Source organism: Xiphophorus couchianus, chromosome 5, assembly GCF_001444195.1.
Source record: "Xiphophorus couchianus chromosome 5, X_couchianus-1.0, whole genome shotgun sequence".
Taxonomy (NCBI): Eukaryota; Metazoa; Chordata; class Actinopteri; order Cyprinodontiformes; family Poeciliidae; genus Xiphophorus; species Xiphophorus couchianus.
Window position 1 is genome coordinate 26099542 of NC_040232.1, and position 15634 is coordinate 26115175.

At 40.0% G+C, this 15634-nt stretch overlaps 1 protein-coding gene across 24 annotated transcripts in view; it reads left to right on the forward strand.

Moving 5' to 3' along the window:
* The window catches only part of LOC114144216 (plectin-like), a 122041-nt gene extending 107486 nt beyond the window's left edge, over positions 1–14555 (forward strand). For 23 of the 24 annotated variants that reach the window (XM_028016783.1, XM_028016785.1, XM_028016792.1 and 20 more), the window contains 4 exons: positions 625–3978; positions 6213–13381; positions 13578–13694; positions 13852–14555. In XM_028016783.1, the coding sequence (XP_027872584.1) occupies positions 625–3978; positions 6213–12398 (9540 nt within the window). In that variant the 3' untranslated portion in view covers positions 12399–13381; positions 13578–13694; positions 13852–14555. The remainder of the gene's footprint in view (positions 1–624; positions 3979–6212; positions 13382–13577; positions 13695–13851) is intronic. The other variant, XM_028016796.1, reaches the window with a different exon arrangement.
* Positions 14556–15634: the final 1079 nt, after the last annotated feature.

Genomic DNA, 15634 nt, shown 5'->3' on the forward strand with positions numbered 1-15634 from the left:
TGATCACAATAGTCTGACAGAACAGTGTCTTTAACTTAAATATTGAAAGGATAGGTACATTTAAACAAATGCTCTAGACTCTACGCAGAAAGGTAAATATAATATGGAAAACTATCCATTGGGATCATTTATATATCATTATATATCATTAGTGAAAATATTTGAGATGTAAACACTATAAAATATACGTATGTTTAAAACCATCAACCCAACAATTTCCCAAAGCTACATCTACATTTGCATGCCATGATTTTCTTGCTGTGTTGTGAAGTGATATTTTGTTCCCTTACATTATTTCAATCATCCACATCTTTCTGTTTTCCCTGAATTGTCTTGTCATGATTAATTTTTTGATTGCATCGTGATTTTTAACATCACCTTTATGAATGTGCACCTAATTTGCATCAAGTGATTGAACTTTTCTTTGAGCTAATTTTAACCTTAACACTGCCACGGTAATGCTTCACATTAGCCTGCTCTTAAACAAGTGTGTTTTGGCTCTGATGGAGAACGTAAAGACAATTGTAACCCACACTGTTTTGAGCCGGTCAATGTAAAGTATTACCTTTAACCTGTCATGCTTGATTATAATCCTTTCTTTACCATTTGCTTCCACTAATGCAGAAAGCTGCACAGAAACTCAAAGCGGAAGAACAAAAAAAGATGGCGGAGATGCAGGCTGAGTTAGACAAACAGAAGCAGTTAGCTGAAGCTCAAGCGAAGGCCGTGGCTAAAGCTGAAAAAGAGGCCCGAGAGCTGAAGCTGAAAATGCAGGAGGAAGTAAACAGGAGAGAGATCGCTGCTGTAGATGCAGAAAACCAAAAGCAAAACATCCAGCTGGAGCTGAGTGAGCTTAAAAACCTCTCAGAGCAACAGATCCAAGACAAAAGCCAGCAGGTGGATGAAGCTCTACAAAGCAGAGTCAAGATTGAAGAGGAGATCCGCCTCGTAAGACTCCAGCTTGAGACCACCGTGAAACAAAAGGCTACCGCAGAATCTGAGCTCAAGCAACTTCGCAACAGAGCCGATGAAGCAGAGAAACAAAGAAAGGCAGCACAGGAAGAGGCAGAGAAGCTCCGTAAACAAGTCAGCGAAGAGACACAGAAAAAGCGCCTGGCCGAGGAGGAACTTAAACGCAAATCTGAGGCAGAGAAGGAGGCGGCAAAACAGAAACAAAAAGCTCTCGAAGACCTTGAAAACCTCAGAAGGCAGGCCGAGGAAGCTGAGAGGCAAGTCAAGCAAGCCGAGGTTGAAAAAGAAAGACAAATCAAAGTGGCTCATGAAGCAGCCCAGAAAAGCGCTGCCGCTGAACTCCAGAGCAAACACACTTCGTTTGCAGAAAAGACCTCCAAGTTGGAGGAATCACTCAAGCAAGAGCACGGCACTGTCCTTCAGCTGCAACAAGAAGCAACTCGTCTCAAGAAGCAACAGGAAGGTGCAGAAAATGCCAGAGAAGAAGCAGAGAAGGAGCTGGAGAAATGGAGACAGAAAGCCAACGAAGCCCTTCGTCTGAGACTGCAAGCCGAAGAAGAAGCGCACAAGAAGATGCTAGCCCAGGAAGAAGCTGAGAAACAAAAAGAGGATGCAGAGCGTGAGGCCAAGAAGCGAGCCAAAGCTGAGGAGTCGGCTCTGAAGCAGAAGGACATGGCGGAGAAAGAACTGGAGAGGCAGAGGAAGGTAGCCGAGAGCACGGCTCAGCAGAAGCTCACTGCGGAACAGGAGCTCATTCGACTCAGGGCAGATTTTGACAATGCAGAACAGCAGAGATCCTTGCTTGAGGACGAACTCTACCGTCTGAAGAACGAAGTCCTTGCTGCCCAGCAACAAAGGAAACAACTGGAAGATGAACTGGCCAAAGTTAGGAGTGAGATGGATTTACTTATCCAGTTGAGGTCTAAAGCAGAAAAGGAGTCCATGTCCAACACAGAGAAGAGTAAACAGCTTCTTGAAGCAGAAGCCTCCAAGATGAGGGACCTGGCTGAGGAAGCAAGTCGACTCAGAGCCATTGCTGAGGAAGCCAAGCATCAGCGGCAGATTGCAGAGGAAGAGGCGGCTCGACAGAGAGCGGAGGCTGAGAGGATTCTCAAAGAGAAGCTCTCTGCGATCAGTGACGCTACTTGCCTAAAAACAGAGGCTGAGATTGCCCTGAAAGAGAAGGAGGCTGAAAACGAGAGACTGAGGAGACAAGCTGAGGATGAGGCTTACCAGAGGAAAGCCCTTGAGGACCAGGCAAACCAACACAAGCAAGACATTGAGGAAAAGATAGTTCAGCTCAAAAAGTCGTCTGAGGATGAAATGGACAGACAAAGGGCATTGGTGGATGACACCCTCAAACAGAAGCGGATCGTTGAAGAGGAAATTCGAATCCTAAAGCTTAACTTTGAAAGGGCTTCGTCTGGAAAACTTGATCTGGAGCTGGAACTTAATAAGCTAAAGAACATTGCAGAGGAAACTCAACAAAGCAAGCTCAGAGCAGAAGAGGAGGCTGAGAAGCTAAGGAAGCTTGCCCTTGAGGAAGAAAGGAGGAGAAGAGAAGCAGAAGAAAAGGTCAAGAAAATTGCGGCAGCAGAGGAAGAGGCAGCCAGACAACGCAAGGTGGCCCAAGACGAGCTCGAGCGTCTGAAAAAGAAAGCAGAAGAAGCCAGAAAGCAGAAAGATGAAGCTGACAAAGAAGCTGAAAAACAGATTGTTGTCGCCCAACAAGCCGCCCTCAAATGCAACGCAGCAGAAGAGCAAGTGCAAAGTGTCCTCGCTCAACAGAAAGAGGACGGCTTAATGCAGAAGAAACTCAAGGAGGAGTACGAGAAAGCCAAGAAGCTCGCTAAGGAGGCAGAAGCCGCCAAGGAGAAGGCAGAGAGGGAGGCGGCTCTCCTTCGCCAACAAGCAGAGGACGCAGAAAGACAAAAGGCCGCTGCTGAGAAGGAAGCTGCCATCCAAGCCCAAGCTCAAGAAGATGCTGAGAGGTTGAGGAAGGAGGCTGAATTCGAAGCTGCCAAGCGAGCACAGGCAGAAGCCGCAGCCCTCAAGCAGAAACAACAAGCCGATGCTGAGATGGCGAAGCACAAAAACCTGGCCGAGCAAACGCTAAAGCAAAAGTTCCAAGTGGAGCAAGAGCTCACTATAGTCAAACTTCAGCTTGACGAAACAGATAAACAGAAATCTGTCTTGGATGAAGAGCTCCAGCGCCTGAAGGATGAAGTCGATGATGCCGTCAAACAGAAGGCCCAGGTAGAAGACGAACTGTTCAAAGTTAAGGTTCAGATGGAGGAACTACTCAAGCTGAAGATAAAAATTGAGGAGGAAAATCAGCGGCTTATCAAAAAAGACAAGGACAACATGCAAAAATTCCTTGCTGAGGAGGCCGAGAACATGAAGAAGCTTGCGGAAGATGCCGCTAGGCTCAGTGTCGAGGCCCAAGAGGCTGCTCGCTTGAGACAGATTGCAGAAGACGATCTCAACCAGCAGCGAGCACTTGCAGACAAAATGCTCAAGGAGAAAATGCAAGCCATACAAGAGGCATCCAGACTCAAAGCTGAGGCTGAGATGCTCCAGAAGCAGAAAGATCTGGCTCAGGAGCAGGCGCAAAAGCTTATGGAGGACAAACAGCTAATGCAGCAGCGTCTAGAGGAGGAAACCGAGGAGTACCAGCGATCGCTTGAAGCAGAAAGGCGAAAGCAACTGGGAATCCTAGCAGAAGCCGAAAAACTCAAACTTCAGGTCTCTCAGCTCAGTGATGCCCAGGCCAAAGCTGAAGAAGAGGCTAAAAAGTTCAAAAAACAGGCAGACACGATTGCAGCCCGCCTTCACGAGACAGAAATTGCCACAAAACAAAAAATGACGGCTGTCGAAAAACTGGAGTATGAGAGACAAAATACCAGCAAAGAAGCTGATGATTTACGCAAAGCGATCGCAGACCTAGAGAATGAGAAGGCTAGGCTGAAAAGGGAGGCTGAGGACCTTCAAAATAAGTCAAAAGAGGTATTGTGTCAAAAATGACATAGCAGAGCAGCTCATGTCATTGTCAATACTGTCTAGATACTAACCCATTTCTTCCTTAAAATTTACTTTGTTCTTTCTTTCATTATACTAATCACAAATCGATATTTTTAATTATGTCATGATTTTCATTTTCTTACAGTGCACTGTGCTCATGCGGATCATATCCCGAATGCCTTCTGATGTCGTGGAATCATTTTCCATTTTAAACCATGCCTCGTTCTCTTTTAACTTCACATTTAGGTTAAATCCGTAAGACCTACAAAAGTATGGTAGATCAGTTTAAAAATAAACACAAAGAAAACAACAACTAATGGGTAATTTCATAAGCATGTTTAATAGTAGAGAGATCCACCAAAATCATGACTTAGACCAATCTAAAAGAACGATTTGACAAAAATTCAATTAATCTTTATTTAAAATCTTTATTTAGGTATATTATTATGACACATTGCGGTGTAATTAATATATAAACGAAAAAATCTTTGGCTTTGTTGCTAATTTATTAAAGTCTGATAGATTTTCACTGTCCCACATCATGTCCCTCTAACATAGTATTTAATGTAATTATTTTCTCCAGCTCTAAGATAACACTAAGGACTTTCTTATTTTCACAAATCATACACAAATGTATGTTTAGTCATAGATGTTTTGCAAATGAAGTTTTATAGCCGTCCGTTATTTAACCGACTGTCAGGTTGGAGAAATTGAAGATAATTTTTCTATATTAAACAGGCAGCGACATTTTCATTACATTGATGTTATAACCTGGAGTTGGCCATTTCAATATATTGAGCTGAGTCATGCAAAATGAAATAAATATATATAGTAATGATAAATAATGACCAGCTACAAAATAAACATCTCCAAGAAATAAAAACAAAGTCATTATCAAACCTTTTTTTTTTTTAATGGGGAGCTATTTAATATAAATGTATTTATTTATTTACATATTTCATGGGCTTTTTTTAAAAGATGTTTTTAATTTCTGACTCCTTTAGTTCATGTTCTTATATTCAAACGAGGGGGCGGCGTTGTGCGCAAAACTCCGAAAACCACAGAGAAAACTATGCTGCCTCATTTTAATATGAGATCCTGAAATAAAACAGCTTGAAATAATTAAAAAAACGAGTTAAGAAAATAAACGTCCCTGAAGTATGTAAAGTGGCTTTTACAAAATAAATGTCACAGAGTAAAACACCATTATAAAATTAATAAATAATGAATTGCATACAAAAGTCCTTAAATAAATAAATGGCGATTGGCAAGATATGCCCCCCATTAAAAAAATATTTTTCTAATGTATTTTTTTGTCTTTATTTCATAGGGACATTAGTGTTTATTTATTTATTTATTTATTTATTTGTTTATTGATTGATTCGTTGAAACAGCACCCTATATTCCAAAAGGTCAATTTTATTATTCTTAAACAAGCTTGAGTACAACCAATTGCCTTTAGGAAGGTATAATACTGAATTATCCACATAATTCATACTGAATTTTCATGTGGATAATATGTATGAATTAAACTCAACAGTTTACAAAATGCATTTTTTTTTCTTATTTTTCATGTTATATGTATTGTTACTTGCTGACTTAAAGTAGTTACTATATTCTTAGGTTTTCAGAGTCAAGGTTGGATTTTATTTTTCAAATTTATAAAAATAAAAGAATAAACTACACTGTACCAACTATACAAAGAACACATTGTATATTTTTATAAAATTATGAAATGGGGATAGGCAATAAGGATGTAAAATGAATCATAATATTTTTTAGCATTTATCGTAATAACAATAAGCCAACAATAAAGCATTAACCTCTTTCCAGTCTTTTTTAGGCAACTGTAGGTCAATGCATTCATTGACATGTTTCATGATAACAATAAACAATCCAATAAATTTTGAAACGATTTAATTTTGGGGAAATGGGCGGATCTAAACCAAGAGCAAAGCACCTCGTTCCATGGCTCATGCATGTGAAATCCTCACAACCTCATCCTCACTTTGAAAGTCCCTCCAACTTTTCTTCTCCATCTTGCCATTTAGTGTTAGACATGGTCTGTATTAGTAAAAATGTAGTCTGATCCTCTAACGCCTAAGCAGAGTGCATTGTACAAAACTTGTTCATTACAGATTTATTAGCAAAAATGGTTTTAAAGCAAATGTATGTGCTATAAACCTGTAGTAACTTACTTTTTTCTGTTCTTCCATTAGATGGCTGATGCACAACAGAAACAAATTGAACATGAGAAGACCATGCTTCAACAGACATTCTTGTCTGAAAAGGAGATGCTATTGAGGAAGGAGAAGCTAATTGAAGAAGAGAAAAAGAGACTGGAAAGTCAGTTTGAAGAAGAAGTGAGGAAGGCAAAAGCTCTCAAAGATGAACAAGAACGCCAAAAACAGCAGATGGAGGAGGAGAAGAAGAACCTTCTGGCTACTATGGATGCAGCACTCAGTAAACAGAAAGTGGCAGAGCAAGAAATGCTAAATAAGCAGAAAGAAATGCAAGAACTAGAGAGAAAGAAGTTAGAGCAAGAAAGAATTCTTGCAGAAGAAAACCAGAAACTGCGTGAGAAATTACAACAGCTTGAGGCCCAGAAAGATCAACATCCAGGGGAAACTGACATTGACGCTAACAAAGAACATGTACATTTAAAAACCATTGAGATAACAAAGACAATTTACAATGGTCAAGCTCCTGCTGGTATGGCAGATGGTGTAGAAAAGAGACCAGATCCTCTAGCTTTCGATGGTATCCGTGATAAGGTACCAGCAAGCAGACTCCATGACCTTGGTCTTTTACCCAAGAAGGACTTTGACAAGCTTAAAGACGGCAAAACCACAGTTCAGGAGCTTAGTGAAGCTGACAATCTAAAGCAAATTCTTAAAGGGAAGCATGCCATTGCTGGTGTTTTAACACCAAAAAATCAAAAGATGTCTGTTTACCAAGCTTCAAAGGAAAAAATGATTACCCCTGGCACAGCCATGATTCTTCTTGAAGCACAGGCTGCCACAGGTTACATTTTAGACCCCAAAAAGAATCAGAAACTTTCTGTTAATGAGGCAGTGAAGGAAGGTTTGATTGGCCCTGAACTACATGACAAAATGCTTTCAGCTGAAAGGGCTGTTGTTGGCTACAAAGACCCTTACACTGGTGGAAAGATCTCTGTTTTTGAAGCAATGAAGAAAGATCTGATAGAACGTGATCAGGCAATAAGAATCCTTGAAGCCCAACTCGCCACTGGTGGCATTGTTGACCCTGTCAACAGTCACCGCGTACCCAATGAAACGGCCTATAAACAGGGACAGTATGATGCAGAAATGAATAAGGTTATGGAAAAACCATCAGATGACACAAAGGGGTATTTTGACCCTAGCACTCAGGAACCCCTGACATATTCTGAACTTATGGCAAGATGCACTGCTGACCCAGAGACCAGTCTGTTATTCCTGCCAATTACAGAAAAAGCTGCTCAGTGCTCTAGGTTGTACACAGAAGAGGAGACCAAAGATGTTTTCAACAAAACAACTGTGTCTGTGCCATTTGGAAGATTCCAGGGTAAAACTGTCACCATCTGGGAGATCATCAACTCAGAGTACTTTACTGAAGATCAGAAAAAAGACCTTCTCCGCCAGTACAAAACTGGCAAAATAACCATCGAAAAGATAATTAAGATAGTTATCACTGTGGCTGAGGAGAAGGAGAAGAAGAAGGAAATAACCTTTGATGGTTTAAGAACATCTGTTCCTGCCAGTGAACTCCTGGAATCCAAAGTTATTGACAATGATCTTTACAACAAATTGCTAAAAGGAAATGTATCAGTCAAGGATGTCTCTGCAATGAAACCAGTTCACAAAGCACTCCAGGACACAAACTGCATAGCAGGGGTACTTATTGATTCATCCAAAGAGACAATGTCCTTCTATCAAGCTATGAAGAGGGACATGATGAGGACTGGGCTTGCTTTGAAAATGCTTGAAGCTCAAGCAGGATCAGGCTACATGGTCGACCCTGTTCAAAATCAAAAGTACACTGTTGATGAGGCCGTCAAAGCTGGGGTTATTGGTCCTGAGCTGCATGAAAAGCTCCTGTCTGCAGAGCGAGCTGTTACTGGTTACAAAGATCCTTACACTGGAAACACAGTCTCTCTTTTCCAAGCAATGAAGAAAGATCTCATTCCTAAAGAACAAGGTATCAGACTGCTTGATGCCCAAATGACCAGTGGTGGCATCATTGATCCAGTGAAGAGCCATCGTATACCTGATGATGTTGCTTTCAAGAGAAATTATTTAGATAATGAAATGAAACAGCGTCTAAGCAGTCCAACTGATGAAACTAAATGTTTCTTTGATCCAAACACAAAAGAAAATGTCACATACTCTCAGCTGTTTGACAGGTGTGTTACAGACAAAAAAACTGGTCTTAAGCTTCTTCCACTTAGTGATGAAGCAATTAACGATAAAGAAGAAGCAACATACACCGAAGCCCAAACAAAAGACGCTATGATACAAGCAACTGTGGAGCTTGACTCTGGGCCATTCAAGGGCAGAAAAATGACACTATGGGAAATTATCCACTCTGACTATCTCACTGAAGAACAGAGACTTGAACTGATTAGACAGTTTAGATCAGGAAAAGTTACAATTGAAAAGCTTATCAAGATCATTATCACAATTGTGCAAGAGAAGGAGGCTAAGAAAAAGGAACAGTCCAGCTTTAAGGGACTCAGAGATTATGTTCCAGCAGACTCCTTGTATGATTCCAAAATAATTGACAAAACAACCTTTGACCTTCTTCAGCAAGGCAAAACAACACCTAAAAAAGTCAGTGAGAATCCAAATGTCAGTAAATACCTCCAGGGCACTGAGAGCATTGCTGGAATATACCTGGAGCCTACCAAGGAAAAAATAAGTATCTATCAAGCTATGAAGAAAAAGTTCCTCAGGCAAAACACTGGCATTTTGCTTCTTGAGGCTCAGGCTGCAACTGGGTTCATTGTAGATCCAGTAAAAAACCAATGTCTCTCAGTAGATGAGGCAGTGAAGGCAGGACTTGTTGGTCCAGAACTCCATGAAAAACTCCTCTCTGCAGAAAAAGCAGTCACTGGCTACAAGGATCCATTCACTGGGAAGAAAATCTCCCTTTATGAAGCAATGCAAAAGGATCTTATACTCAAAGAACATGCCATTCCCCTGTTGCAAGCTCAGATGTTCAGTGGTGGAATCATTGATCCTGTAAAGAGCCACCGGGTCCCAACTGATATGGCATACCAGAAGAACATTTTCAGTAAGGAAGTTGCCAAGACCTTGTCTGAATCTTCAGATGACAGCAAGCCTTTCTCAGATCCAGAAACTGACGAAAATGCAAGCTACAAGCAACTTAAAGACAAATGCCAAAAAGATAAAGACACAGGCCTGTATATCCTGCCACTCTCCAAACCTCAGTCTCCAACTGTCGTGGAAAAGACATACCTTTATACAGAAGAACAAACCCAGAGTGATCTCACCAGCACCCAAATTGACATTCCAATTGAGGGCCTTGCTGATAAACCAATGAACCTGTGGGATGTCATGAACTCAAATTTGCTTCCAGAGCATGAGAGGCAGAAACTCTTGGAAGAATACCGTTCTGGCAAAATCACTAAAGAACGGATGATTATCATTATAATTGAGATAATGGAGCAGAGAGAAGTTGTCAGACATGACAGTCCATTGTCATATAAGACTATAAGAAGAAGAATAACTATTGAGGAGCTCTACAACGCCCGCATCATTGATCTCGAGACATACAACCTTCTGAAACAGGGCAAGAGAGACATTCGTGATATAATGGAGATGACCAGTGTAAAACAGTATCTCTATGGCACAGGCTGCGTCGCTGGTGTCACAACAGACTCGAGCTCCAAGATTAGCATATATCAAGCAATGAAAAGAGGTTTTATTAAACCAGAAATAGGCCTTACTCTCTTAGAGGCACAAGCTGCAACAGGCTTTATTATTGATCCAGTTAAGAACGAGACACTCACTGTTGATGAAGCTGTTCGTAAGGGAGTTGTTGGACCTGAGATCCATGACAAACTGCTTTCAGCTGAAAGAGCTGTCACTGGATATAAGGATCCATACAGTGGGAAGGTCATATCTCTTTTCCAGGCCATGAAAAAGGATCTTGTTCCAGAGGATTATGCCCTTAAAATGCTGGAGGCTCAAACTGCTACTGGAGGCATCATTGATCCAGAATTCCAGTTCCACCTTCCAGCTGACATTGCCTTGCAAAGAGGTTATATGAACAAGGAGACCAACGAGAAACTCACAGACAGTGTCAAGGGGTTCATTGATCCTGTTACTGAAGAACAACTGTCATATGCAGAGCTTCTCAAGAGATGCAAGCTTGAGGGTGGATTGCGACTACTCTCCCTGGGAAATAAGAGGTTAACATTCAAGGGTTTGAGAAAACAGATCACAATGGAGGAGCTGATTCGCTCACAAATTATTGATCAGCAGACTGTCACTGAATTGAATGAAGGCATTCTTTCAGTAGAGGAAGTTAGCAATAGACTCTCAAGATACCTGGAGGGCACAAGTTGTATTGCTGGAGTGTTCTTGGAGTCGAGCAAAGAACGCCTATCAATTTACCAGGCCATGAAGAAAAACATGATTAGACCAGGCACTGCATTTGAACTTCTTGAGGCTCAGGCAGCCACAGGATATGTCATTGATCCAATCAAGAACCTTAAACTTACAGTAAATGAGTCTGTAAAGATGGGAATTGTAGGTCCAGAATTCAAAGACAAGCTTCTCTCTGCTGAGCGTGCAGTGACAGGGTATAGAGATCCTTATTCAGGCAAAACAATCTCTTTGTTCCAGGCCATGAAAAAGGGACTCATCTTGAAAGATCATGGCATCCGTCTCCTAGAAGCTCAAATTGCCACTGGTGGAATTATTGACCCAGAAGAAAGTCATCGCTTACCAGTTGAGGTAGCCTACAACCGTGGTTTCTTTGATGAAGAAATGAATGAGATTCTGTCTGACCCATCTGATGACACCAAAGGCTTCTTTGATCCCAATACTGAAGAAAATCTAACCTACCTCCAACTTATGGAGAGGTGTATTACTGATCCTGATACTGGCCTGGTTCTTCTGCTACTGAAAGAAAAGAACCGAGAAAGAAAGACCTCTTCTAAATCATCTGTCCGTAAACGCAGAATTGTCATTGTAGACCCAGAGACAGGCAAAGAAATGTCTGTGTATGAGGCCTACCGCAAAGGACTCATTGACCACCAAACTTACCTGGAGCTTTCGGAACAGGAGTGTGAATGGGAGGAAATCACAATGACCTCCTCTGATGGCTCTGTCAAATCCATAATCATTGATAGAAGGTCAGGCAGGCAGTATGACGTTGATGATGCTATTTCACGTGGATACATTGACCAGAATTCTCTTGATAAATACAGAGCTGGGAACCTGTCCATTACAGAGTTTGCTGACATGCTTTCTGGAGGTATGGGAGGCTTCCGTTCACGCTCATCCTCATTTGGCTCCACCACTGGTTCCAGTTACTCCACTTCCATGAGCCCCATACCATCCACTAAACCACCTGCAATGATATGGAATGACCCATCAGAAGAGACAGGACCCATAGCAGGAATATTGGACATAGACACATTGGAGAAAGTGTCTATCACTGAAGCAATCCATAGAAACTTGGTGGACAACATTACAGGCCAAAGGCTACTTGAGGCCCAAGCATGCACAGGAGGAATTATTGACCCTGCAAGTGGGGAAAAGTTGCCAGTTACCGAAGCTACAGACAAAGGCTTGGTTGATAAGGTTATGGTTGATCGTCTCAACCTGGCACTGAAAGCTTTTAATGGATTTGAAGACCCCAGAACTAAGGTGAAGATGTCAGCTTCCCAAGCTCTGAAGAAAGGCTGGCTATATTATGAGGCTGGTCAGCGTTTCCTTGAGGTTCAATATTTGACAGGTGGACTTATTGAGCCTGATGTCACAGGCCGAGTGTCTCTGGATGAGTCCATCAGAAAAGGAACAATCGATGCTCGTACTGCCCAAAAACTGAGGGATGTCAATGCCTATTCAAAATATCTGACGTGCCCAAAAACCAAGTTGAAAATCTCATTCAAAGATGCCATGGACAAAAGCATGGTGGAGGAGGGAAGTGGCTTAAGGCTTTTGGAGGCCTCCTCACAATCTAGCAAAGGCCTCTACAGTCCCTACAATGCCAGTGGCTCTGGATCTGCATATGGCTCTCGGACCGGCTCAAGAACTGGATCCCGATCTGGATCAAGGAGAGGCAGCATTGATGCTGGCTCAGGGTTTGGTAGCATGAACTTCTCATCCTCCTCCTTCACATCTACAACCAGCTACAGTCGCAGATATTGATTAGCTACTGCTGTTCCTAACAACGTTTGATTAAGAACCAATAGTACTAATGCACTTTATAGATGCATTTCTAACAGAAAAAAATAGTTACAGTAGTAAAAAAAAAAGTATAATTTATTTATTCATAATTGCATGTGGTCAAATTAACATTGCCTAAGCTACGGATTTCTTTATCCATTTTTTTTTTTTTTAACAGTAACAGTATCAACAAATGCCTCTCTTGTGAGGGTGTAGTCATGCATCACCAAAAATCCAGAAAATCAAAATAATTTAATACAGATTAACAAGTCAAAATTTTCTAAGACAAAATTCAAAACAAAGCATGACACTTCTGCTGTTTTTAAGTGACTATGCTTTTTTCTTTCTTTTTTTTTTTTTTTTTTTTACAAGTGTTCAATAGATGTACACTAGTGCTATCTAAGACTAATATATATTGTATGCATACCAAACAAAACTATTTTTCCACTATTCTCTTTTTTTTCTTTTTAAAGCTGTTAGTCATTTAGTGGATTTAACTTTTTTTTTTTTTGGATGTTTTATAACTTTATGACTGGTAGTAATGACAAATTGAATGTCAACACAGTTTTAATGGTTTTTATTGAAAAATGTATGGATGCCTTTGAAACTTTGAAATGTTTGTATAGAGTATGTAATGATATTCTTATTGTCTTTTTCTCTCTCCATGTGTACACTGTACCCAGTAAATGACAACAGCAATTATACCAGTCAAACACTACAAAATGAAACACTATTGGAACACATTACTGAAAACTGTTGTAATCATGCATTGTGAAACGAGTTCCACGTTGTCGTTACCTTTGGCATTTTGTAATCAGTGGACGACTACAATTCTTTGTTGTTGTGCAAACTCTAAATTGTGGGTGTCTCAAATTGAACATCAGTCAAGTGTTCCAGCTAAATCCCAAGATGATGTCACACTCAAACCTGCACCCCTTCACAGAGCTGCCTGATTTTTGACTTTTGTAAGTTGATTTTATGTTTTTTTGTTCATTGTTCTTTATTTTCATGACTTTGTTTGCCGTCATTGATTTCGAACGCATCTCGAAGCCGTTTTTGCCGTTCTTCCCATCTCATGGGCTAAAACTGTATATTGTGTCTACTCAACTTTTCAGACTCCTAATAGAACTTTTTGCTCTTCGACCTCTTCTCTTTCGATAGATGGCTCAATCAATCGGACTCCAAAACGTTAGCATGGATACTCAGTCGACCAGAGTGCGCACCTCGCCTGTTATTGGTGGAAATGTGTGTCAGTGTCGCCCCCGCACACAAAAACAGGTAAAACGCTCAGCACAAGACGCTATTAGCATTCATGCTTGGAAAAACGAAAACCCAAAAGTGTTTTCTGTTTGTTTTTTGTTTTTTTTTCCCTTTTATTTGCTGCATGGCTTGGTTTATTTTACTTGTGTTTCATAGTGATTTTATTTGTTCCCAGATCCACTTCCTTCCACCATCATGTGTCACAGTTGAGGAAAACTGAGACTGAGTGAACTTCATCTTGGGATGCCATTTTTCTGCAAACATTCTCTAGTTGTGTGCCTTTGGCATGTTATTCTTACTTGAATAATAATAGTGATTTTTTTTTCTTCTCTAGAATATGTTAAAATAAATACCCCCTCCCATGACACAATCTGCACCAACAGACTTTACTTGAAATTGTGACACTTCAGCGAAATTAAAGCACATTTTTGGCTTTGGTTACACTTATGTTAATTGATTTATTATAAATCCAGTTAAATCAAAGTGTCAATAATTTCAGTAGCATGAATGTATGCATTCTTTCAGATTCACTCCTGTTATCTGATGTTTTTGCAACAGCAACCTGAAAAGACAAATTTTATTCTGCTTCTTGTTTTTATTTTTGGTTTTTTTTTCTCCATACTATGCATTTCTGTTTTGCATCGTTTTACATTGTTTTAAACATGTTTTTGCTGTTATAAATGTGCCTTGCATGTTTTATTAACTTTGCTGAGATTAAGAAGAAACATTTTTGTCAAATGTAAAACTTCTTTTGTAAGTTCACTTCATTTTAGCGTCACAGGCTGATTCTGCTTTTTGGGGGCAAATGTTGCTTTAACGAAAACGAGAATTTTTGGTGTATTTGAAGATAACATGCTGTAAATAAATATGCCAACAGGACCTCTTGTCATTCGTGCATCAGAATGAAAATATTTGCAGGTATTTTCCACTGATGATCTCCTAAATTTTAGTGTAAAAAAACAAAACCTTGAAAATATCAGTGTCAACGGATTTCTTTTGAGTGAACATCAATTCTATAGAATACAAAAACATACCATTTGAAATATAGTTGAATAAATATAAATAGCTAAGCCTTCTCTATGGACATTTCAGTAAAGTATATTTAATGTTTTAAGACCTCTGTAGATCTACAATTTGAATGTAATGAAGTCTGAAAAATAGAATAAAACCTTCAGCCCCCTCCTCCACTTTAAACATAACATACAAGTATCCAAAATAAACTGTAGTGTTTTTTCAGTTGCCTGACTGTGAAACTTTCACTATAACTAGATATGCACATATTTCTAATAATCTGGAATAATCCAAACCAGAGCTGCAATTCTTGGAGCATGTCTGTCCCACCAGCACCTTCCTCAAAGAAAAGAAAACAGAAGAAGCAAGCTCTGAAGGAGCATGAAAGATTTACACATTTTTAAAACGTCCTTGTATTTGTTGTGGTAAATTAAATATATTTTAAGGTTCTGCTTTTCAGTTGTGGACCATTTCAGCCTGCAGCGTAAAAAGAATATGCAGCTGCTTGGAGCCCCCTACCAGCCTGGTGGCCTCCAGAGCACATGCATGTAATCTCACTGCAACAGTTGACACATGTTCAAATTCTAAACATATATAATCTCCAATTTTAATAATTATTTTTCATTTTAAAAAAATTCTAATGTAGTGAGCTGGGTTCGCATTCCATTCAGTAATTTAGAAGAAGATCCTTATTGGTCAAGTCTCTGCACCTTAGATTTAAGCCGCTTGAACTGGAAAATCAGCTAATGACCACAAGAGGGCAGTATGAGGCTGACTCATTTTAAAAGAAGTAACAGCTGTGTTTACTATGATCCCTTCTCTACTGTTAATGTAGACACGAGCCAACACAAAGTGTACCTGCATTTCTGTTATAAAATAAAAATATGATTTGCTTTAAAACTGTCATTTTGACATTTTTATAATTCGTTAAGAAATATTTAGAAACA